This window comes from Solanum dulcamara, chromosome 10 (genome assembly GCF_947179165.1).
Source record: "Solanum dulcamara chromosome 10, daSolDulc1.2, whole genome shotgun sequence".
Taxonomy (NCBI): Eukaryota; Viridiplantae; Streptophyta; class Magnoliopsida; order Solanales; family Solanaceae; genus Solanum; species Solanum dulcamara.
Window position 1 is genome coordinate 4,241,247 of NC_077246.1, and position 23,930 is coordinate 4,265,176.

Below are 23,930 nucleotides of genomic sequence, written 5' to 3' on the forward strand. Positions count from 1 at the left end.
TTTTTTCAGTTTTTCGTGTTTGTTTTAACCCATAGATTTTTAGGTGCCGGGGGTCTGGGTCGAATTTTCTTGGATTCTTCTTTAGTAGCATCCGTAATGACTTGAAGAACGACTTCAGTAGCCTCGATGGAGCTTCTACGACATATAGCAGCATTTTAGGGGTGGCACAATAGAAATTACGCTATTTAGCTAGTTTTTTGTGTGTTAACCCACGAATGTTTTGGGTGTCGGGGGTTCTTGTTGAATTTTCTTGGATTGCTCTTTAGTAGCATCCGTAAAGACCTGCTGAACAACTCCAGTAGACCCGGCAGGGCTTCTACGGTGTTTAGGATCATTTTAGGGGTGAAGCAACATGAATTATGCGATTTTGCTAGTTTTTCGTATGTGTTAACCCATGGATTTTATTTCCCCCCTCTTTCTCTAAGTTCCAAAAGGAGGTGAGGGTTACCCCAGAACCTCTCGAAAGGCTGCTCTAGGCTTGGGAATGAGGGAGAAGGAGATTTCAGCACATAAAATATCTCAATTGGCGAAATTCATGCCTAATTTCACTATCCCGTTGTCTGGAAGCTAGGATTGGAGCCACAGTACTTCTCCATAGCTGTATTGTCGATAAAATACAAGCCCCAAAATTTAATTTCAAGAATCACCGAACTCTTCTTCAAATCTTAATTAGATCTACATGTATAATAACGTACTAGCAATGTATGATAATAAAAAATTAATAACTATGTCGAATATTATTATGGAAATCATAGCAAAGTACAGGGAAGTAGAATCACTGAAATAAAATAAACTAAGAAAACTAAAACATCTCAATAATATAAATTTAAACTTTCTAGGGTTTTAATCAATATTTCTATAAATGATAGCTTAAGACGATTCATCTATGATTTGAATTTTGTCTCAACCTTCACATCCCAATTATGTAGACGAAGCTCCATTTTCCAATTCATTCAAACGATTCTGCATATTAAAAATGACGGTTTTCATCCAAGCTTCAAACTGGGTCACTTCATATGCATTGAGCTGCTCAATCGATTCCCACCAACTTTTCTGCCTTGCTTCAATCACTTCGTCATATAATTTTTTCTTTGCAATCTCAGCATCTTCTATGATATCAAGTAGTTCAAGTTTGCTTTTAAGTTCATTCACTTTATCTCGATTATGAGCCGCGACTAGAAGATTACTTTCACTTAATTCTATATTGGGATTCTGAAAACGAGAAACAATTGCATCAATATTTGGGTGAAAAAATGAGAATGGATTACCTGTAGGAGAAAAAAATATCATTCCAATATCAACGTCACATTCAAAAACGAGTTCGCTAGCCTTTTTGTATAAACCAGAACGACGTTTTGAGAAGCTAACAAGCAAATCATCTTGCTTTTCTATTTTTTTCATTGGTATCTTTTGGCGCCCTCTACTCTTCTTATTCTCCATGGCTAAATTTATTAGCAAAATGGTTAAAAGATTATTGATAAAATGTTTTATGAGAAGTGATGCTTAAAAAAGGGGAGATGTCACAACTATTTATGTACATCAAAAAATTCATCGCATTAAATATCTTTCCATATATTATATTGGAAAGTGATCTATTCATCATAGTGAAAATAGGAAACACAATCAATTTTATACTTAATATATGTTTTGCATACCAATCACATCAATGAAATCTAGACTTTTCAGTCAATTCAATAAATAAAATAAAATCTAGACTTTTCAGTCAATTCAATAAATAAAATAAAATCTAGACTTTTAAGTTAAATCAGTAAATAGAATGAAATCTAAACTTTTAAGTTAATTCAGTAAATAAAATGAAATCTAGACTTTTTTAAGGAAAAACTGTAACTGTTTTACTATATTCATGAATTTGTCAAGCTAAGGCAAGCAAATATGAATATAATTTGAAGGAACACCAACTACATACCAAAATTCTTCAAATTTTATGGATAAGAACCAAAATCAAAATTTTCATATTTAACTAGAAATAGAAAAATATATTTTTGTGTTTATTGAAATTTACCATGTCTAGATAGACAATATTAAGCAACTTATTGAACTTGCAATGATACAAATTTCATACCAAATCCTTCATATGCATTAACATCAAACAAACATTATTTTGAATAGGATTTGAATTATTAACTTGAATAGATAAATGTTTTCATGTTATATAACAATAAAAACCCAACTTCTTATGTATATTAACATTAACCAAAACTGAATTTGCTTTAGTTGGTATATGCTTAACATATTTGTTTGAAATAAATGTGAATGTAAACAACAAACAACATTTTTCGTGGAAATTTTAAAAAGTGCATTAACACAACGAAAATATAAGAATATAATTAGCTTGAATGGGTTAGTATATGTACTCAATATTCACTAATTTTAATTTACCATACCCAATTATTTTTGATGTCAATGATATATTGACGTTGAAAGGTTAAATTTCAATTAAAAAAATGGTTAATGCTCGAACAATATAAATTTTTTGCACAATAGCTAGACAAATTTTAAAATGTGACTTTTTTTAAAAAGAAAGCTTTGTTTACTAAAATTACTGTGATTCTCAAGGGTAAAAATTGATCAGCAAAGGTCGAAAATAGTGATCAATTTGTGGCTATCAGAAAGTAGAATTTTAGTATTACTAAAATTCCGATCGAAGCTCTTGGTAAAAATCGAGTATCGTGCTTAAATTAAGTAATTATAAAATGCATTAGCCTAGCAATGCACTGTGGCAGAGTACTACTCTAGCACTAGATCATTGGGGCTTGTTGGTCAAATGCTTTCGTTTTCCTTATTTATACTTTTTCAAATGCTTTTTAGTGTGAATATATATAATCGACAGATTCTGTCAAATTCCTTCATAAAATATTGAAAAAAGTTATTTGTATTTTTCACGGGTTTCTGTCGATTTTGTCAGAAAAATAGTTTTCAGTAGTGTTTGACCTTTCCGCAATCGTCATGGACTTGTCTTCGATCATCATGGTTTGATGAGCTGGGTCGAGTTGGGTCAAGTGGTCCGCACTAGCAAAAAGGGACTATGGTTAAATTCATGAAATATTTGAATGGACAGAAACCTTGTGTTTCATAAACTGTACCATAAACACTATTGCTTGCTCACCTCATGAGCCTCCTCTTTCTTTTCCTCTGCTTTTCTTTTATTTTCTCCATATGACCTCGTCGAATCAAAATTTAATTTCAAGAATCACCGAACTCTTCTTCAAATCTTAATTAGATCTACATGTATAATAACGTACAAGCAATGTATGATATTAAAAATTTAATAACTATGTCGAATATTATTATGGAAATCATAGCAAAGTACAGGGATGTAGAATAACTGAAATAAAATAAACTAAGAAAACTAAAACATCTCAATAATATAAATTTAAACTTTCAAAGGTTTTAATCAATATTTCTATAAATGATAGCTTAAGACGATTCATCTATGATTTGAATTTTGTTTCAACCTTCACATCCCACTTATGTAGACGAAGCTCCATTTTCCAGATCATTCAGACGATTCTGCATATTAAAAATGAAGGTTTCCATCCAAGCTTCAAACTGTGTCACTTCATATGCATTTAGCTGCTCAATCGACTCCCACCAACCTTTCTGCCTTGCTTCAATCACTTCGTCATATAATTTTTTCTTTGCAATTTCAGCATCTTCTATGGTATCAAGTTGTTCAAGTTTGCTTTTGAGTTCGTTCACTTTATCTCGATTATGAGCCGCGACTAGAAGATTACTTTCATTTAATTCTGTATTGGAATTCTGAAAACGAGAAACAACTGCATCAACATTTGGGTGAAAAAATGAGAAAGGATTACCAGTAGGGGAAAAAAATATCATTCCAATGTCAACATCACATTCAAAAACGAGTTTGCTAGCCTTTTTGTATAAACCCGAACGACGCTTTGAAAAGCTAGCGATTAGGCCGTCTTGCTTTTCTATTTTTTTCATAGGTATCTTTTGGCGCCCTCTACTCTTCTTATTCTCCATGGCTAAATTTATTTGCAAAATGGTTAAAAGATTATTGATAAAATGTTTTATGAGAAATGATGCTTAAAAAAAGGGAGGTGTCGCAGCTATTTATATACATCAAGAATTTCATTGCATTAAATATCTTTCCAAATATTATATTGGAAAGTGATCTATTCATCACAGTGAAAATAGGAAACAGAATCAATTTTATGCTTAATATATGTTTTGCATACCAATCACATCAATGAAATCTAGACTTTTAAGTCAATTCAATAAATAAAATAAAATCTAGACTTTTAAATTAAATCAGTAAATAAAATTAATTTTAATTTTTTAAGTTAAATCAGTAAATAGAATGAAATCTAGACTTTTAAGGAAAAACAATAATTTTTTTACTATACTCATGAAATTTATCAAGTTAGGACAAGAAAATATGAATATAATGTAACGATTCAAACCGTCGTTAATTAGAAAATGACTACTCGTAGAAAAACTGAGCCAATTGGACCCTATCATACGCCAGAGGGAGAAAAATTCTGCCACGGCGGCACCGCTCCCACAGAATTCTAGGCGCTAGAGTGGGATGCTCGGGACTGAACTTAAAAATGCGGATTCTATTTTTCCCTCTTTCCCTAAGTGCCAAAAGGAGGCGAGGATTACCCCAGAAACTCTCAGAAGGCTGCTCTAGGCTTGGGAAGGAGGGAGAAGGAGATTTCAGCACATGTAATATCTCAATCGGCGAAATTCATGCCTAATTTTACTATCCCATTGTCTGGAAGCTAGGGTTGAATCCACAATATTTATCCAAAGCTGCTTGGCATCCAGGTAGGCTAGGTTTCTTATCTGAGTAGCTTAAATCTATATCCATTGTTTAGTATAAGGGAAATTAACGAGAAGTTTCGTGGTTAGGCCCGTGGACACGGAGTGTGGGCAGAAAAATGTGTATCTTTAACAGTTTAATTTGATGTGACTTAAGTAAAGAAGATCTTCTGATGAATTAAATGTAGGTGATGGTTTTTGTCTTCCTGTATTGTGCCATGTGTGCTTTTAACTACTTCATTGGTATGCATATTGGTATGGAGATGGGAAAGCATGAAATGAACCATATGACATGACCGTTAATGTTAGTTTTTATGCAATGAATCTGTTTTGGGTATTTGTAATTGTTCATGACTACTCATTATAATTGTTATCATGAATTAATTGTGCTTGTTGGGATCGGATGTCACGTTCCGACATATTACTGGATCAAATGTCACTTTTCGACACATAGTTGAATCGGGTGTCACATTTCGATACGTCATTGGTCTGAGTGTAGGTTCCATGAGAGAAACATTCTTGAATGTGTATTGAAATTGAGACTGTTAATCTGTGTATATGTATATGTATTGTTTATGAGATGATAAGTGGTAAGATATCCTATATATGTGTGTTTACTGTGTTGTAGTTACTTGTTCTTATCTCACTTATTGTGAATAATCCTACTGGTTTGGTGATTGATTCGAGTTTAGGACTGGGAGTAAGTATAGTACTATCTGGCGGTACGACTTTGTAACCTTGTGTGACCATATTGTAGTGTCTGTGATATTCTATGGAGTTCGGACATAAGAATAGAGGTTGGGTTGTTAGGTTGGGATTCAGTTGCTTATTGTTCAACCAGGTGGTAGCAGTTGTTGTATTTGACAAGTGAGGGTCAGAACTAGCTCAAAGGTGTGAATGTGGGGTAACTAGGTTCTGTATGGTGAGGAAGTAGCTGATCTAGAATGGTTGGTAAAGCCTTGTTAACTAGTGGGAATAGGTTAAGGACAATGTGATGTCATATAGCCTTTTGAGTGTGTAAGGCTAGTATGATAGACTTGGTGGTAGTGTGGTTTCGAATGACTTCGCTATTTTATAGAAAGGCTAACCTGAATTCGTAAATCGGAGTTGACAACGGACCAATAAGAAAAAGGTAAGTGTAAAACTAGAAGAATATTGTGAGATAAGGTAGTTGTGAGTTAATAGTTGTCAGCGGTGTATTTCCTTATTGATTATCTTTCTTCTTGTTGTTTTCTATATATTATGCGGTGTGTATCAGGTTGGCCAATTATGCCTATCAATATGTATTGTTTGTACTGATACTACTCTTGCTATGCCACTTGACATAGTCTGGTTGCAATGTTAGTGATATTTCTTAGGTGAAGACGAAGATGATTCTCCAACAGCTTCTACCTTCTTTCCTTATGGTTGGAGCTATGTCGTTATTTTATTTATACTCTATATCTGTAGAAGCTCTTGTGCCTATTTAGAGTAGATCCCTGGGGTGTAAATTATTTTATAGTTTAGATCTTGATGTTGTTTAACTCAGTAATTCTTAATTCATTGTTTTTAACTTGAGAATTCTCGTATTTCCTAAAATTTCAGCATCTTTGATTTGTTGGGTATTGAGGATTTTCCTACTTAGGTATTAGAGTGGGTACCCGCACAACCCGATGGATTAGATCGTGACAAATAATTTGAAGAAATACCAAATACATACTAAAATTCTTCAAATTTTATGGATAAGAACCAAAATCAAAATTTTCATATTTAACTAGTAATAGAAAAATATATTTTTGTGTTTATTGAAATTTAATATGACTAGGTAGACAATAGTAAGCCTTATTGAACTTAGAATGATACAAATTTCATACCAAATCATTCATATGCATTAACATCAAACAAACATTATTTTAAATAGGATTTGAAATATTAACTTGAATAGATAAATGTTTTCATGTTATACAACAACAAAATACCTTCTTATTTATATTAACATTAACCAAAACTGAAGATGCTTCAGTTGGTCTATGCTTAACATGTTTGTTTGAAATAAATGTGAATGTAAATAGCAAACAACATTTTTCGTGGAAATTTTAAAAAGTGTATTAACACAACGAAAATATAAGAATATAATTAGCTTGAATGGGTTAGTATATGTACTCAATATTCACTAATTTTAATTTACCATAACCAATTTTTTTGATGTCGATATATTGACGTTGAAAGGTTGTAGTTCAATAACAAAAAAAAAAATGCTTAATTCTAGAACAATATAAAACTTTGTACAATATATAGACAAATTTTAAAATCAAAAGCTTTAATTCGTGAAGTGTTTAAAGCTTTCGATACCAAAATTACTATCTTTCCCCCAAGGGTAAAAAATGACTGACAAAGGTTGAAAAAAGTGGACTTTCAACTAAAAATCGACCAATTTATAACTATCAGAAAGTAGAGTGTCAAAATTACAAAATATTTCAAATCTCTTGGTAAAAAATCAAATACTGTGCTTTTCTTAAATTACGCAATTATAAAATACATCAATCATGAATCGAACTAAAGTATGCACGCACTGTGGCAGGGTAGTATTCTACCACTTGATCACTAGAACTTGTTTTTTGTATTCCTTGAGACGTTTTTTGTCTGAATATAATAAACGCATTTTTTTAGTTCCGGGATAAAAAGTTTGAAAGAAGTTATTTGTATTTTTATGTGTTTGCTTTCTGTAAACACTCAGTCAATTTGCTTTGTCAGAAAAAAACTCATTTTTAGTAGTGTTTGACCTTTTCACAATGGTGATGGACTTGTGTGCAACCATTGTGCGTTGATTGATGAGTTGGGTCTTCTCTGCGAAAGCGAGTTGGGTGTCACAATCAGTATGGCTCATTTTCACTTTTAAGTTGTTCGTGATTGCAAAGACAATTCTTCAAATTATTGAGTGATCGAAAAGTTTGGTGTTTCGTGACATCTTTTTTTTTTTTTTGCGAAATTTAAACTGTATCATAAACACCACTGCTCGCTCACCCCATTTGCCTCTTGTTTCTTTTTTCTCTGTTTTTCTTTTATTTTCTCCCTATGAAATGGTCGGAAAACGGCGAGCCAAGATTTGGCAGCTTTTCATCCATCACCAACGAACATCTCGATCTCTGGTAAATCTCTGGCTAGATCTGTCAATTATTGTAATTTTTTTGGTGCTTTTGCATCTTTTTGTAGTTGCTCTGGTGTTTATCAAATTTAACTTTGCAACAATTCCCAAAATTTATTTCAAGAATCACCAAATTAATACACGTATGCGATTTAAAATATAAAGACTAGAATATTATTATGACAATCATAACAAAGTACAGGGATTAAGAATCACTAAAATAAAATAAAATTAAAACAAAAAAAATCAACATCTCAATAATATAAATTTAAACTTTCTAGAGCTTTTCACCAATATTTCTATAAATGATAAACTTAGGATAATTCGTCAATGCTTTGGGTATTGTTTCAAACTTCATATCGCAGTGAGGATGAAGCTCCGTTTTCCAATTCGTTCAAACGATTTTGCATATTGAAAACAACGGTCTCCCACCAACCTCTCTGCCTTGCTTTAATCATTTCGTCATATAAATTTTTCTTAGCAATTGCAGTGTCTTCTATGCGTAAGTTGTATACTAGTTAAATTGAAAACAAAATGTTGACTATGGTCAAATATGTGTCTAGACGACCTCGGATAGACCTTTTCATTGCTCCAACAAGGACTGCAATTGTAGTGATTCGAGTCTAGTGAGTATCACGAAAGCAGTCATGTTTCTACGATCGTAAAGTACTCAAAGCTTTCATTACTAAAAATACTGCCTTCCCCAAGTGTAAAAATTGATCAACAAAAGTCAAAAATAGTGGAACTAACACCATTTAGCCAACTACCAATAATGCATTTGGCAATACGCTGGCAATTTTTGACATATTAACTAAGTATTTATACGAAACAACGCCAGTTTTTTCATATTCAAAGAATATGAAAACGAGAATGCAGCACACGTATCATTGCAGGGTTAGTTACAGGAAAAGTAATCCTGAAACATTACAGCAACACAAGATATGCACAAATTGAATCACTCCATAGTTGTTTTAACAAAGATACGAATCCAAACGCGGTTGTAATTGCAGCATCTGCAAAAATAACCTCTCTTCCAAAGCTAATTTCTTATAGAGTCTCTGTTGATGAGTCATAAACTCCAAAAACAAATCTTTTGCCTGGTTTGCTCTTCTGTATGCTTCACTTCCTGAATGAACTATTATCAAGTCTTGGCAGATACTTTTTGCCTGAAATATATCCTACACAGTAACGAGAAGACGCAAGGGGGAGACCAGTCAGCCTCAATAAACTGAAATCAAACATCTGATATAATATGAAATACACCATAAGAAATCACATGGTCATGGCTTGAAGCTCCTCAATAAGTTTAAAGTTCTTCTAAAAATTAGTCTGTCCATTCAAGACTCCACCACACAACATCAAAAAGGGTAGTATGTAACGGCAATATACCGAATGAAACCAATTTCACCTCATCGGCCTATAATTTCACTTTCTTTTTCTTTACTATAAAGACATCTTTTCTTATTTGTTTTCCTTATGTGTTTCAGCACTTGTAATTTATGTTTAGGGATTAGGTGATCGAACCCAGAAGGTTTGGAGTCACTATGACCTAACTCTTCTTCCACAGGTCGCCATGAGACATTTATTTCCAATGTTTCACCTTGTGTTTTGTGCTTCTATTCTGATTCTTCCTTGCTGTTGTTTCTGTCAACATTGTTTAGTGATCAACTTTTCTCTAGCATTTTTGTTCTGTTTTCACGAGTGTAAGTGCTTGGCTTTCTATTTTCTAAGATCTCCATTAGTTTCATTAGAAACCTAGTAGTGTGATTGGTGAATGGTGGTAGATTTAGGTCTTGTCGTCAGTTGGGGTTTGGGGCAGGGGTCAAGGGTAACAAGGGAGTCGATAGGTTGAGAGTTGGATCTTGGAACATAGGGTCATTGCGGGAGGAATCTATAGAGTTAATGAAGATTCTCCGGAAGAGGAGGATCAATATAGCTTGCATCCATGCCACGGGATGTCGACGGGTATAAACTGTTGTACTCAGGAGCCTCGAGATGTAGAAACGGAGTAGGAATTTTAGTTGATAAGGAGCTCAGGAAGCTAGTGGTAGAGGTTAGGAGGTCGAACAACAGAATAATGATGATTAAGCTAGTTATTGGAGGACATACTTTGCACATAATTAGTGCACATGCTACACAAGCAGGCTCGAATGAGGTTAAAGAGTGGTTTTGCGAGGATTTGTACGAGATTGTGAGGAGTATCCCGAACATTAAGAAGCTATTCATAGGAGGTAATTTCAATGGTCGCATCGGGTCAACTTCAAAGGGTTCCACTGATGTACATGACGGTTTTGGTTTTAGGGTTATTTTGCTTTTGGACTCAATAAAGCCTTAGATTTGGTGATAGCTAATTCAAGTTTCCCAAAGGAGGAGGATCACTTGGTGACCTTCCGTAGTACGATGGCTAAGACTCAGATAGATTACTTACTCTTTAGAATAAAAGTCAATGCAAGGACTACAAGGTTATCTCGAGTGAGTATCTTACAACTCAGCATAAGCTCTTGGTAATGAATTTAAAGATTAAGAGAAGGAAGAAGAAGAGGGCTTTGTATGACCAACAGAGGATCAAATGGGGTGACTTAACTACTACTAGAGTTTAGAATATGAAGGAGAAGTTGATGGTCATGAGGGCTTGGGGGAGTAGTGGGAATCCAAACAATATGTGGAATAGAACAGCTAATTGCATTAGGGAAGTCCCTACAGAGGTGCTGGGAGTCTCGAGGGGTAACATTAGTGGACATCGAGGGGATTGGTGGTGAAATGGACCATTCCAAGCAAAAGTGGAAGCCAAAAAGGTTGCTTATATGTATTTGGTGTACAGCAAAGACGAGGGGAAAAGAGGGAGAGGTATATGGCGACGAAAAGGAAAAGAAGTTAACAGTTACAATGGCTAAAACGACAGTGTTTGAACCCTTGCATGAAAAACTTACGACAAAGGTGGGATACGAAGTTGTATAGGTTTGTTAAGGCGAGAGAGAAGAGGGCTTAAGACCAGGACCACGTAAAGTGCATCAAAGAAGAGGAAGGCAATGTGCTAGTTGAAGCGGTATACATTAGACGAAGATGGAAAACATACTTCTATAAACTCTTGAATGAAGAGGGAGATGGGAATATAGTGTTGAGTGATTTAGAGCACTTTGAGAGTCATTGAGATTTTGGAAATTGTAGGGATATTAAGTTTAAGGAGGTTATTCGCCAGATGAGAAGAGGGAGGGCGACCAAGCAAGAAGAGATCCCAGTGGCATTTTGGAAGAGCATAGGTACATCAGGTGTGGAGTGGCTAACTGAATTGATTAATGTCAACTTAAGGACGTCAAAATACCCGAAGAATGGAGGTGGAGTACAATGATCATGTTGTACAAGAACAAGGGTGATAATCAAAATTGCAAAATATATAGGGGTATGAAGTTGTTAAGCCACAATATGAAAATTTGGGGAAAGATGGTGGAAATAAGGGTGAGGATGGGTGTGTTTATTACCGAGAATACATTTGGATTCATGTCGGAGCGTTCAACTACAGAAGTCATTCATATCTTCAGAAGGTTGATATAGCAGTATAGGGAGAGGAGGAAGGACTTGCATATAGTATTCATTAACCTAGAAAAGCATATGATAATCCCTAGAGAGGTTCGACAGAGATGTTTGGAGGCTAAAAGTGTACATGTAGCTTATATTAGGACAATTAAGGACATGTACGATGAAGCCAAGACTCGGGTGAGAATAGTGGGATGAGACTCGGGCACTTCCCTATAATGATGAATTGCACTAAGGATCAACTTTTAGCCCAATTTTATTCGTCTGGGTGATGGATGAACTGACACAACATATCCAAGTGGAGGTGTCATAGTATGTGTTTGAGGATGACATAATGTTAGTAATATGCTGAAGGTTTGGAGACTAACCCTAGAATCGAAAAGGTTCAGATTGAGAAGGACTAAGATAGTACATAAAGTGCAAGTTCAATGACGTAACCCACAAGATAGATGTGAAAGTGAGGATTGACACACGTCATCTCCAAAAGAAGAAGTTTCAAGTATCTTGGGTGGATAATCTAAGAGAATGGGGGAGATTGAAGATGATGTTATACATTGCATTGGAGTAGGATGGATGAAATAGAGGCTCGCAAACAGTGTCTTGTGTGATAAGAATGTGCCGCCAAAATTCAAAGGCAAGTTGCATAAGGTGGTTATTAGACCTAGGGCTGGGCATAAAATACCGAAAACCGAATTACCGAACCGAACCGGCTATTTTGGTATTCGGTATTCGTTAATTCGATTCGATATTCGGTACTAAAATATAACATTTCGGTATTTGGTATTTTTAATTATACCGTTCGGTATTCGATAAATACCGAATACCGATATTAAATGATCAAAATTAAAGGGCTATAGGCCCATTGTAAAGAAAATTTAAGTCAAGCCCAATAACCAATTGCCCAAATTCGGAAATTCCTAAGGCCTAACCCAATAAGGTAATAACCCTAACTCTTAATCTTTGCCAACATAAGCTTGAACCTGTCAAAATCATCAAGTTCAGCCCTCCTCTTCTGCACTATCAACTTCCTTCCCAATGAACTGTTCTCCCACTTGGTCTTCACATCAGCAGCTTCCATAGCCTCAACCAGGGTCTTCTTCTTTGGGATTCTTTTGATGTCAATTTTGATATCTGTAAGTGAAAGCCTCTTGAAGTTCATATGGCTCCTCACCATGTCCGGAGCATCAATCAGAGCCCTATTTTGGTCGATGATGTCGACGATAACAACGAGCCTTCCATAATCCTTTCTGTAGTTGATTAGGGCTACCCTTCCAATCTCCACGAACCTCTTGAACGGCATTTTCGGCGATCTGAAGGAGTAGAAGCGCCTTTTATATTCTTACTTGTGCTAATCATCTTTTTCCTTTTAACTATGTCCAGGTAAATGGAAGCCTATTGCCAGCTTCTGTGATATCTGTTTACTGTGCTTATGTTTGCTATTACGTGGTTCATGTTATCAGAATGAAGAAAGATGATAGTGTGTGAGCACTACTTCTCTAAGGCTACCTGTTAATACACATACTATTTTGTTCTGTTTTTCTATGATTTTTGAAGGGTTGCAGTAAATGGAACAACAGTTTCCACTGTTTTTCTACCTGCCAATATCTTTTACAATTAGTTTGAGACTCAGTTGTATTCTCAATTGTATATCCATTGTTTAGTTTGTTATTAAAAATCTTCACATCTTTTATTGTTGCTATTGTGAATATGATGTACTAACATATTCCGTGTGGACTTCGATTTCAATATGGTATTACCGAATAACGTATCGAACTGAACTTTGATTTACCGATTACCGAATTACCGAACTGAAGTTTGAAAGTTCGGTATTTGGTATATACTTTGAAGTACCGATTACCGAATTATCGAACCCGAACTTTGAAAATACCGAACCGAATGCCCAGCCCTAATTAGACCAGTCATGTTGTATGGGGCAAAGTATTGCCTAGGGCAAAGTGTTGCCTGGTCAAAAACTCACGTGTCCAAAAGATGAAAATAGCATAAATGAAGAAGTTGAGATGAATGTATGAGCATACTATGAGAGATAGAATTACGAACGATGATATTAGGGATAAGGTGGGAGTGGCCTCCATGGTGAACAACATTCGGGAAGCGAGACTGAGATGATTTGAGCATGTAAAGAGGAGATGTACAAATGCCCTAGTGAGGAGGTGTGAGAGATTGGCTATTATGGGTGTGAGGAGAGGTAGAGGTAGGTTGAAGAAGTTTTGGGTAGAGGTGATTTGACAAGACATTACATACATGCAACTTATCGAGGACGTTACACACATGTAGAGGTTCAGGATTAGGGTAGAGGATTAGTAAGTAGTCAAATGTTGTTCAGTTTCCCTAATCAGTATTATTATCACTACTAGCATACTATTTTAGTGTTCGATTTTATTATTACCGATTGTTTCACTTCGGTCCTTTGCTTCAATTACCATGTTATTAGTTGTTGTTATTGTTTTTTTCTCATTTATTTTAGCATGGCTTCTTCATTACTGTGTTTTCTTTCCATACTTGATTTTGATATATACTTTACTTAAGTCAAGGGTCTATTAGAAATAACATCTCTACCTTCACAAGGTAGGTGTAAGGTTGTGTACACACCACATTCCTCAGACCCCATTACACTAGGCATGTTGTTGTTTAGAACTTTCAGAATTGTGTAAAAGCAGAATTCCTCAAGACCATGAATATACAAATTTACGACAGATAAATTTGAACCTTAAATAATAGAGCAACTGATCCCACACTCTCAGCTCTCATGTTATCCAGCAGTAAATGTCAATCTAAGTTTGACTGGTAATAACTGGGCATCCAGTTTTTCACTAGTTACGAGTAAAGACAAGCTATGCATGCTTCTTGATTATCAAGAAACCTCATATATATTGATATTTTCCAATATGTTGTCTACCAAACTCATTTGTGAAGTAGCACTGGCAGTACAATGTGCCATGCTGCATATCTAACAATTATGGCTCATTACAACCATTTTCAAATCTAACCAATAAATGGTATGAATCTTACCTGGGAACTGTACACTAAGCTCCCAAGCGACGTCTTAATCATGGAGTGTTTCATATCTCTTTCACTTATAACCATCGGCCTGTAAAAGGAAAATGGAAAAAAGTAAATGACCCTGTAGGCATTCATCAATCTAGAAGATCTATGAACATGAAAATTCAACTTTTAAACGTTAAAATGAAAATAGGATCTACACATTAAGCAAAAATTATAGAGTGATATTTAAGGATTTCAGAATATCTGAATCACAGAAGAATGTTAAACTACATTAAGAAATAAAGACCCCAGGTAGTGCACACAGAACTAGAGTGTTGCACTTCCTTTCCAGCTCTTTCACCTTTAAAGTAGATACTGGGGGATGAAAAATTAAAAAAAACTTTCAGCGTCTGAAAATGAGAGAAAAAGAAAAAGAAATAGTGCCTCAATGAACATGACATTTTTCAAGCAACCACTAGTTAAAAATTGTGAAAATAGTATGTGGGGCCTAATTTGTACATATCAATTGTGGACACCTGTTTCCCAAAGATTCGAGTTAGTTACTTCTAGAACAATAAATTCTAAGAAACAACTCGACATTTCACAAAAAGTCTGTTCCCTCAAAATGATTGGTACATCAAGTCTACATTCGTCATTTTTTCTAGGGATTTTTTTTTTTTGATAACCATGATGTTTGAGCCAATTTTCGCGCAACTTGACTAATTCCACAGGATACATGTCAGCTCCCACTAGCAATAAGGTAACTCTGTCCACCAAGGCTAGCTAGGACAGCTAGGAAGTATCGCCTAGTGTATTTTTGTCTCTGCTGGGATTTGAACATGAGACCTCAAGGTTCTAAACCCACTTCATTGACCACTAAGCCACACACTTGGGTGCTGGGGAACTTTCTTTTGAGTTAGTTCTTTCTTTTAATCCACTATAATATGACAGACCGGAACATAGAGGATCTTGAAACACCTATATCACAGGAACTCTAAACAGTAACCAACATTGAATGTGAAAGGGAAGTTCATTAAACAACATTTGAGCAAGAAAAGAAGCAGCATTAAGCAGAAATCGAGGCCAAAAGTAGTGTTTCTTTGAAGCTGATTAGCAGAGTAGAACAAAGTTATCAACTACATAAATAGAGAAATAAGGAAAACAAAACAGTGCAGAATGCATAGAATTTCAAGCAATCCCTGAAAAAAATTGGGGAAATAGTATATGAAACTATATATTTAGTCCAGAGAGATCTTTCAAAACGATCCCAACTAGTCACCAAAAGTAGTATCTAGCGTGGAAGTTCAGATTAATAAATACCATCTATAGGACCTTTACAAAGACTCAACCATTTCAAATGTTGTGGTTTTCTTTTTCTTATTAAAGATGGATACCATTCTAGAACCTCTAGTTCAACTTCAGATCAGTTTTGACTGTCAGCAAGAGAGATAGTCTTACTGCAGATGCAGCTTAAGTATCAGCAAGTTGGGTGTCTAAATTGCAGAAGCAACTATATTATCAACAAAAAAAAATTGCAGAAGCAACTAATATCAGATGGCATCGAGAAGGTTATCGCTTTCACCAAAGTAAATTCAAGACGAAGAAAAAAGGCTTATGCTACTGATGCAACCACAGAGAAGGCCTCAAACAAGTGGTGTGGCAGAATTGAACTAAGGTGTTTTAGCAAATCACAAGCTCAGGAAATGTAAGCACCCCGTACTACAATTCTTTTACGCAAAAAAATTAAAAAGAAAAAAAAAGTTTGAGAAGACAAGCATGCTTGATAAAACTTTACATCATGAATACATGCCGATGCTATCTACACGTCTAAAATAGTTTGAGTGGCTGGTAATTGTGGCACGGAAGATCTTCTAAGCAGAATATCCAAAATGCTATTTTTGTCCACACCAAACATGATCTTTAGCTGAATGAAAATGTGTTTTAACATAACTCTAACGGGGGATAGATTTATTTTTGATGAAGTAAGCATCCAGTAGATGCAAAGATACAACAGGGGATCAGTCAGCTCAGTAAGAACAAAAAACTTATAGAGTTGAGCTGACAAAATCCAGGTAGTGATCTAAGTTATTTACAGGGGAAGAGTTAGCCCAGCAAAAAAGGTTAACCAAACAATTAGCCTTAAGCTTACAAATTGGAGCTAAAACTCCATCGAAAAATCTCTTATTTCTTTCATTGCAAATACACCAAAAAATATGGGCTGGGGTCATGATCCAGATTTTGCTAACGGATTTTCTAACAAGAGATAGATTCTAATCAATACAAGTCTAATACACGTGATAATGGTATAGAACACATGAATGAAGCCTAAATATTAATAAGAAGATACAATTCTTTCAGTGAAGATACTAGAATGTAACGAGAGAGATTAGAAAAGGATCAACAATTACTTTAGCAAAGAAACTAATTCTGGAAGCGTACCTTCCCTTTGAGGAAACAACAAGGTGAGTTGGGTTGTCCAAAAAAAGGTTTATTTTTTTCAGCTTCTCTTCACAATCTACCACGATAATGCCTCGTGCATAGGGCATATATGACGGGCAGGGGGAAATATATACTTGTGACCAAACAGAAGTGTGCTCATGTATGAAATCTCTCAATGACGAAGGCAACAAGTTTCTCTCCAAGTTCTCGACTAGCATGAGATGGTAATTTGAACGTTGCCCTCCTAGATCTTTATCATGATCCCAGTGCCTGCTATAGTCTGTTGCTGCAGTTCAGAATGAAGAACTTAAAAAAAGTGCAATTACCACATCGTAACAGGTGATGGAGTTCCGTAGCACACCTTCTGTTGTACATCTCACATCAACCACATTCTTGGCACTGCTAATCCCCTACAAGGAAAGGAAGAGGAGAATGATTTAGGCACATGCATCATTACTCGAATTAATGAATTATTAGGTTCACTTGCCTTAAAGGATGAATCTGATTTTTGTTCAGAAGACAAATATCTGACTCTTTTTGTACGGGATGATCCTTTGGATGCTGAATTGTCTTTCTCAGATGTAGAAGTTGACTTGCAAGAGGATTTTCTGAGTTTCTGGTTTGCCAATTTCAAGAAGGAGGCTATTCTAGGATCAACTTGGGCTGTGCCTTTTATGATGCATATGCCTTCAATTCCAGAATTAGCCAAGTCATCCTTTTTTGGGCCATGAAGCCAGGATAATACAAAGGTACATAAACACTCCTCCGCTCCATTGTTAAATGTATGGTTCTCGTTGTGTATCTACCAAAGAGAGGAAGTAGAAAATTTGAAGTGAATCAAGCCAATGAGCCGAAATGAATTAAGTAGCCCCTCCTTTTCCTCTTTGAGTCCTGCTACTTTTACTTTATATGTTATGATAAACCCACATTTAGAGCAACAAATAAAAGTAATACAAACTTTAATGAGGTTCACCAAAGATGTCAACGTCCTCAAGAAAGACCATAAGAAAATTTCACTATGCTGAAAAGAACAGAAACAATCTTTTTCCAAATTCTTAGAAACCTTAGTCCCCAATATGTTCACAAACCCACTCGCTTAGTTTGTCTCACACTCGATCCCTCTTCCTTTTTTCTCTTCTTTTCACACCCTAAACTGTAAAGAAACATTCCTTTGATGCTAGAATGATTATTGTCCTTTAAAGGAAAGAAAAAATATTTTTTTAATCACAAATAAGGAAATACTGAGCAAAGAGTCTGCAGTATCTTATTAATATCAATTACCATAAAACTTAACCCACATCAACAACTGCTCCCTTTGCTTGAAGTCCTCCATTATCAACACCAAATTACCTTCACAAGGCATCACCTAGTACTGCCAACTCCAACCGAGTCTTGGCAATACCTATACTACTAACCGAAACTGCCTTGATCATAATATCTGATGGATAGACATTTGTAGAAATCTTTTGACAACTACAATACCCCTGGATACAATATCTCTACTGAAATGATATTTAACAACAATATTCTCTGTACGCTCATGATACACTCATTCTTTGTGAGATGAATAGCACTCCGACTGTAACACAATATTGATGCCTCGCTCTTTTTTAGTCTGAATTCAGTCACCTGGCCACAATAGCTGCTAATCAGCCTAAATTCATTCATCAACCTGTGGCCAAATATTTGTTTTTATTGCATCTGTAAGAAAGCCACTTACTCAGACTCCGTGATAGACAATGCAACTTTAGTTTGCAAAGTTACATTCCAATTGATATCACCAGTCACCACCACAATGAGTAAACAAGTAGCCTGTTAAATATCTCCTCCTATACAAGTCCTCAACATAGACTGAATATGCCATCTTGCTTTTGCTGAATGTCAGACCAATATCTGTACTACTCTTCAAATATCTCAAAATTCATTTCACTGTTTGCTACTGCTCTTTTCAAGGACATGCCATATATCAACTCACCTGGGGTGGATGTAGGCTTTTAGATATGGGTTCATCAGATCCCAATAGTTTTGGGCCATACCCTGTATATGTGTTAAGAAATTCACTAAATATGTACAAAAATTAAAGTCAGAACTCATTACTAGCACTTGAGATTGTCCATAACCCACAAAGGCCAAATCTTGGATCCATCTCTGCTACTCACCACACTAACAACATATAACATGTTAGGACACTGCACTATATAATGCTACCAGTGCATATATTTCAGCTTTACTTCTTATCTTAAGACACTTATTCTCTATGGTGCTTCTCCATAATTCAAGAATCTGATTCACACCCTCGCTAGTTTCGTCTATTAACACATTATCATTTGCGTATAGCATATGGAATGGGACCTCATGCTATATATCGTAGTTAACTCCTATAACTAAAGTAACCAAGTACAGAACTACATGCGCAATATCAACCCCTGGTGAACCCATTTTAATGGGAAATTCCTATGTATCTCCAATTACTCTTCTCACGCTAGTTTTTTTGAAAAACTCACTTTCATACATATCCTTTAGAAACTTTTGTTGTAACTTGTCAATATCATAAGTTCAATATTCTTCCCTCATAATTTTTTTGATAGTTGAAAAGGCACAGAAGATTACTTGCAACTGTTGATATCAAGGAAATAAACACTTCATTTACAGCTGACACATATCAAAAGAAAAGTACATGTGCCATGAAAATGTTGCTCTAGTGAGCTTATAATTTGGTATGACTGAACAAATTGCCTAAATCGCAAGTTAGTTGTGATCCACTCATCAACCACATGAATACTCTGCATCCTCAAGGATTCATCATAGTTAAACTATGTCAACCTACCTTACCTGTCTCCTGTATCCGTACTTAGGACCTACGTGTGAAAAATAAAAATGATTTTTTGGAGGTACAAACAATCCTAGATATTTAATGGAACCTTCTAGAGTTTTGTAGAATAATATCTTTAGTATTTGTTGTATCTAAGAAAAGTGTAGATGTTTTTGAGAACAAGATATTTGTTCTTAGGAAAAATCTAGATAGTCTAGAGAATCAGATATTTGAGGGAGATATTTGCAGAAGAGGTTAGAATAGTCTAAATTCATAGTATCTAGAATCATCCATACATAACTATAAATAGGGGATGGTCTTATACATTTGTACTCAACCAAAAAAATAAACCTAAATCAAAGAGTCTTCTTCACAACAAAGTTCTTTCCAAAATATTCCTTCCCTTTTCTAGCTTTCTCTTCTTTAGTTGAATCTTCTAATCTTAGTTAACGATCTTGGGCTAGCAGAAGGTCCCCCAATTATACTTTTCTTCTGATATTCTCTATATGGTATCAGAGTCATAGCCGTTGATTGGCTTCTGGATTTTATTTCAAGATCTGGTTAGTGGTTAATTCAATTGGTTTTGTCCAAATGGATTTAAGTGGTCATGTTAATGGACTGGGGATGCAATTATTGAATCAGTCCAATTGCAAGGTATGGAAGACATGTATGGAATCATACCTTGTGGGTGAGGATTTGTGGGATGTTGTTAATGAGAGTAACACAAGTCCTCCTGACGACAGACCAGAAAATAATAGCGTATACAAGAAGTGGAAGCAAATTAATGCGAAGGCGGAGTTCATCCTGAAGAGGACAATCTCCTTCAGTTTATTTGATCATATTATAAGGTGCAAGTCAGCTCATGATATATGGAGGACCCTTGATCAGTTGTTCAATAAAAAGAATGATGCTCGGCTGCAGATATTGGAGAATGAATTGGCTAACGCCATTCAAGGTAATCTTTCTATTGCCGAATATTGTTAGAAGATTAAGAACTTATGTTCAGAGACATGTTTAGTGAATCCGAAGGGGGATATCTCTGAAGCACGAATGAGAAGAATTATCATTTGTAGTTTGAAACCTAAATATATTCCATCCATGAGGTCAATTCAAGGATGGGTTCAACAACCATCCTTGGAGGAATTTGAGAATTTGTTGTCGTCACAGGAGCTACTAGCCAAACAGTTGACTGGTGTATTTATCAAAGAAGAGGAAGAAAATGCTCTTGTAGCTGATAAGAGAAACTTTAGAGGAAAATCAAGAGATATGTCGCTCTCTGAATTATCAAGTGGTTTAAGATCGCCTGGAAAAAAAGGAAGAGTCTTCTAGCAATTACAGTAAGAAGCCTCTCAAATGTTACCGTTGTGATGAAATAGGACATATAAAAAGATATTGTCGAGCAAAGGAGAGCAATATGGCTCAAGCTGAAAAAGCTGCTAAAAAAGAAGACTGGGGAAGGTGCTTCTTAGCTGAGGCTCGAGCGGTGGATGTAATGGCTTTCATCAATTTTGAAAGAGACTGGATTGTGGATTCAGTATATATAATACAATCGATCACGAGGAGAAGCAAGATGCTAATATTGCTGATATGGTAACTGTTATCACAGAAATCAAAGAAGTAGATCCTGAACAGACAGTGTCTGAAACAATATATGCTAGTAGTGACCTTTACGGAGAAGGCGTTGCAGAAGATGTAGTAGAAGTTAATGTCTTTGGTCAATCATCTGTCATATCAAGGTCAATGACCGACTTAGAGCAAACATTAGAAGTAAATGAAGAAGATGATGATCAAATACATGAAAAAACTGGCTTTGAAGGCCAAATTCCAAGAAGAGAGACAATCAACATAACTTTTGGAAGCCCTGAAGCTAATAAACTGGTTATTGAAGGGCTAGAAAGAAAATTTGATGGTGGATCCTATTATGATGTTGAGGCTTCACAGAAAATTGATGATCAGACTATTAACGACTCAAACGAGAAGGCTGATACAAATGAAATCTCCTTTTGTTCTAGAGTTGCGTTAGAAGGAGCAGATTTCAAAATCTTGAACCCCGGAGTTCCAAACTTGCCCATCATAGATGTCTATCTAGATAGTACAACTACCAAAAAGCTAAGAGAAAGGGGGAGCTCGAGAACTCAACAACATGAAACTCGACAAAGCTCTGACTCACTTCGTTTGCAAATGTTGTTGGTACGTTATAGAAATGAAAAGCTTATGAATACATATTCTTGTTTCTTTGCAGGACCAATTGATTACAAAAAACCTTCATCATTTGAAGAACTAAGAGGAGCCAGAAGAAAATTGTTGAGATCTTCACCAAAAATATATTCAAAGCTTCGTTTAAGTTCCTTTGTGACAAGCTTGGGGTAGCTTCCAAAAAAATCACTTCAAGGAGGAGTATGAAAAATAAAGATGATTTTTTGGAGGTACAAACAATCCTAGATATTTAGTGGAACTTTCTAGAGTTTTGTAGAATATTATCTTTAGTATTTGTTGTATTTAAGAAAAATGTAGATGTTCTAGAGAACAAGATATTTGTTCTTAGGAAAAATCTAGATAGTCTAGAGTATCAGATATTTGAGGGAGATATTTGCAGTAGAGGTTAGAATATTCCAGATTCTTAGTATCTAGAATCATCCATACATAACTATAAATAGGGGATGGTCTAATACATTTGTACTCAATAAATAAAAAAAACCTAAATCAAAGAGTCGTCTTCACAACAAAGTTCTCCTTTCTAAAATATTCCTTCTCTTTTCTAGCTTCCTCTTCTTTAGTTGAATCTTCCGATCTTAGTTAACGATCTTGGGCTAGCAGAAGGTCTCCCCAATTATACTTTTCTTCTGCTATTCTCTACGCTACAATGCTAAAAAATAACATTTACGAGTTGATTGCTTTGTTATGACTTCGAAGAAGTTAATACCAAGTAATATTAATCAAGATGCCTCAATCCTAAATTAGTTGTGATCAACCACAGAATCCTCTGTATCCTTAAATTCAAAGGTTCATCATACATAGACTACTTCAACCTTCCTCACCTTAAGTTCCTCCTTTTATTCCATGACTAAGACCTCTACGCTTGAAGAATATTCGGATAAATTTCTGAAAAAGGCTTAAACTTGTCAGAATATTCGCATAAACTTATCAGAATATTCCATTTAGACACTCGAACTAAGTCATGTTTCAACTGAACACCTCAATTCCTATCTACTTGAGGTTGATGCAAATAATTAAAGGAGTTGATAAATTTTCTGCGGTCAACTTAAATATCTAATAGACGAACGAAAACAGAAGCAAAAGTTTTTTCAAAAATTTGAATCGAAAATGTCCAAGTGGAACAGTTTATTAGAAGTTAAAGTATTCAATCACTGACTGTGTATTAAGCCATCTGAAAACCTATGTTCATACTCAACATCTGGAACTGAGAATTTGACAGCATCAGAATGTAATAAAAATTTCTCTCATATTTCAAACTATGCATAACTCACCGCTTCAACAACGGCATCGAAGAAGAGCATATCATCTTTGCCGAAAGCATTACAAGCCGCACAGACAATCATCCCTTCCTTAACACTACCACATTCGTTATCCTGCAGCTGTGGCGAGACATTCCTAAACCTCCCTACGAATTCATCGATTTCCTCCTTCGACTTGAAGTCATCAGCTACGAATTTCACATCGAATGTTTCCGAATATCCTTCGAACTTCACAGTCATGGTCTCACCGTCCACAATTACTAGAACACCGTACCATGAGTCATCTCCCTTGTACCGGTACTCTAAATCGTACTTCGCCGGCGTTCCGTCTGATTTTTTCATTTCCGGCACCGGTAGGTTCTTCAAATCTTCTGGAATTTTCTAGCGTATGTGTACGTATATTTGAATTGTGGATAACTGGAGGTGCCTGGGAAAATGGAATCTATAGTCGTCTGAGCAGCTACGGTAGTACGTAGCTTTACTGTTTTCATTTTATTTATTTTTTTGCTTTTTGTTTTTGGAAAAGGGCCAAATGCTTCGACTGTAACAAAAAGGTTTAAATATACTCACTCCTTTTCATTTCATGTGATATCTGACACGATGATTAAAAAAAAAAAGTAACTCATAAAATTTATGATCAAAAGTAATTCTTAGGTACTAGTGTGATACTAAATTATTTTATTATGAATAAAAATAAAATTTTAAAATTAAATTATCTTTTATATTTCTTAAA

General features: G+C 35.3%; 4 protein-coding genes across 6 annotated transcripts; all 4 read right to left on the reverse strand.

Annotated features, from left to right (window-relative positions):
• Positions 1-921: 921 nt before the first annotated feature.
• LOC129870269 (agamous-like MADS-box protein AGL61) lies at positions 922-1,440 on the reverse strand. Its single transcript, XM_055944990.1, has one exon. The coding sequence runs from the start codon at positions 1,438-1,440 to the stop codon at positions 922-924; it is 519 nt and encodes a 172-aa protein (XP_055800965.1).
• A 2,049-nt stretch (positions 1,441-3,489) lies between these two features.
• Positions 3,490-4,008, reverse strand: LOC129870270 (agamous-like MADS-box protein AGL62). The gene has a single exon (XM_055944992.1). It carries the CDS (start codon positions 4,006-4,008, stop codon positions 3,490-3,492), a length of 519 nt encoding a protein of 172 aa, XP_055800967.1.
• Positions 4,009-8,706: 4,698 nt separating this feature from the next.
• On the reverse strand, positions 8,707-23,790 carry LOC129870268 (uncharacterized). 3 transcript variants are annotated; one of them, XM_055944989.1, is made up of 6 exons: positions 23,210-23,790; positions 17,397-17,711; positions 17,271-17,319; positions 16,910-17,195; positions 14,498-14,576; positions 8,707-9,099 (listed from the first exon to the last, which is right to left on the reverse strand). In XM_055944989.1, the coding sequence occupies exons 1-6, from the start codon at positions 23,537-23,539 to the stop codon at positions 8,905-8,907; spliced, it is 1,254 nt and encodes a 417-aa protein (XP_055800964.1). In that variant the 5' UTR covers positions 23,540-23,790; the 3' UTR covers positions 8,707-8,904. The 3 variants fall into 3 exon arrangements, with proteins under 3 accessions (XP_055800964.1, XP_055800963.1, XP_055800962.1); XM_055944988.1 differs by having other exon boundaries at positions 8,707-9,111; positions 16,910-17,189; positions 23,210-23,779; XM_055944987.1 differs by having other exon boundaries at positions 8,707-9,111; positions 23,210-23,778.
• LOC129870271 (probable 60S ribosomal protein L14) lies at positions 12,399-12,814 on the reverse strand. The gene has a single exon (XM_055944993.1). The coding sequence runs from the start codon at positions 12,765-12,767 to the stop codon at positions 12,414-12,416; it is 354 nt and encodes a 117-aa protein (XP_055800968.1). The 5' UTR covers positions 12,768-12,814; the 3' UTR covers positions 12,399-12,413.
• Positions 23,791-23,930: the final 140 nt, after the last annotated feature.

Excerpts from the sequence above, each read along its gene's own strand:
- LOC129870269 (XM_055944990.1), bottom strand. The coding sequence starts at position 1,440 with ATGGAGAATAAGAAGAGTAGAGGGCGCCAAAAGATACCAATGAAAAAA.
- LOC129870270 (XM_055944992.1), bottom strand. The coding sequence starts at position 4,008 with ATGGAGAATAAGAAGAGTAGAGGGCGCCAAAAGATACCTATGAAAAAA.
- LOC129870271 (XM_055944993.1), bottom strand. The coding sequence starts at position 12,767 with ATGCCGTTCAAGAGGTTCGTGGAGATTGGAAGGGTAGCCCTAATCAAC.
- LOC129870268 (XM_055944987.1), bottom strand. The coding sequence starts at position 23,539 with ATGAAAAAATCAGACGGAACGCCGGCGAAGTACGATTTAGAGTACCGG. Across the intron at positions 17,320-17,396 it reads AATCAGATTCATCCTTTAAG|GGGATTAGCAGTGCCAAGAA; the intron begins GCAAGTGAACCT and ends CTTTCCTTGTAG. Across the intron at positions 14,577-16,909 it reads GTTGTTTCCTCAAAGGGAAG|GCCGATGGTTATAAGTGAAA; the intron begins GTACGCTTCCAG and ends TTCCTTTTACAG.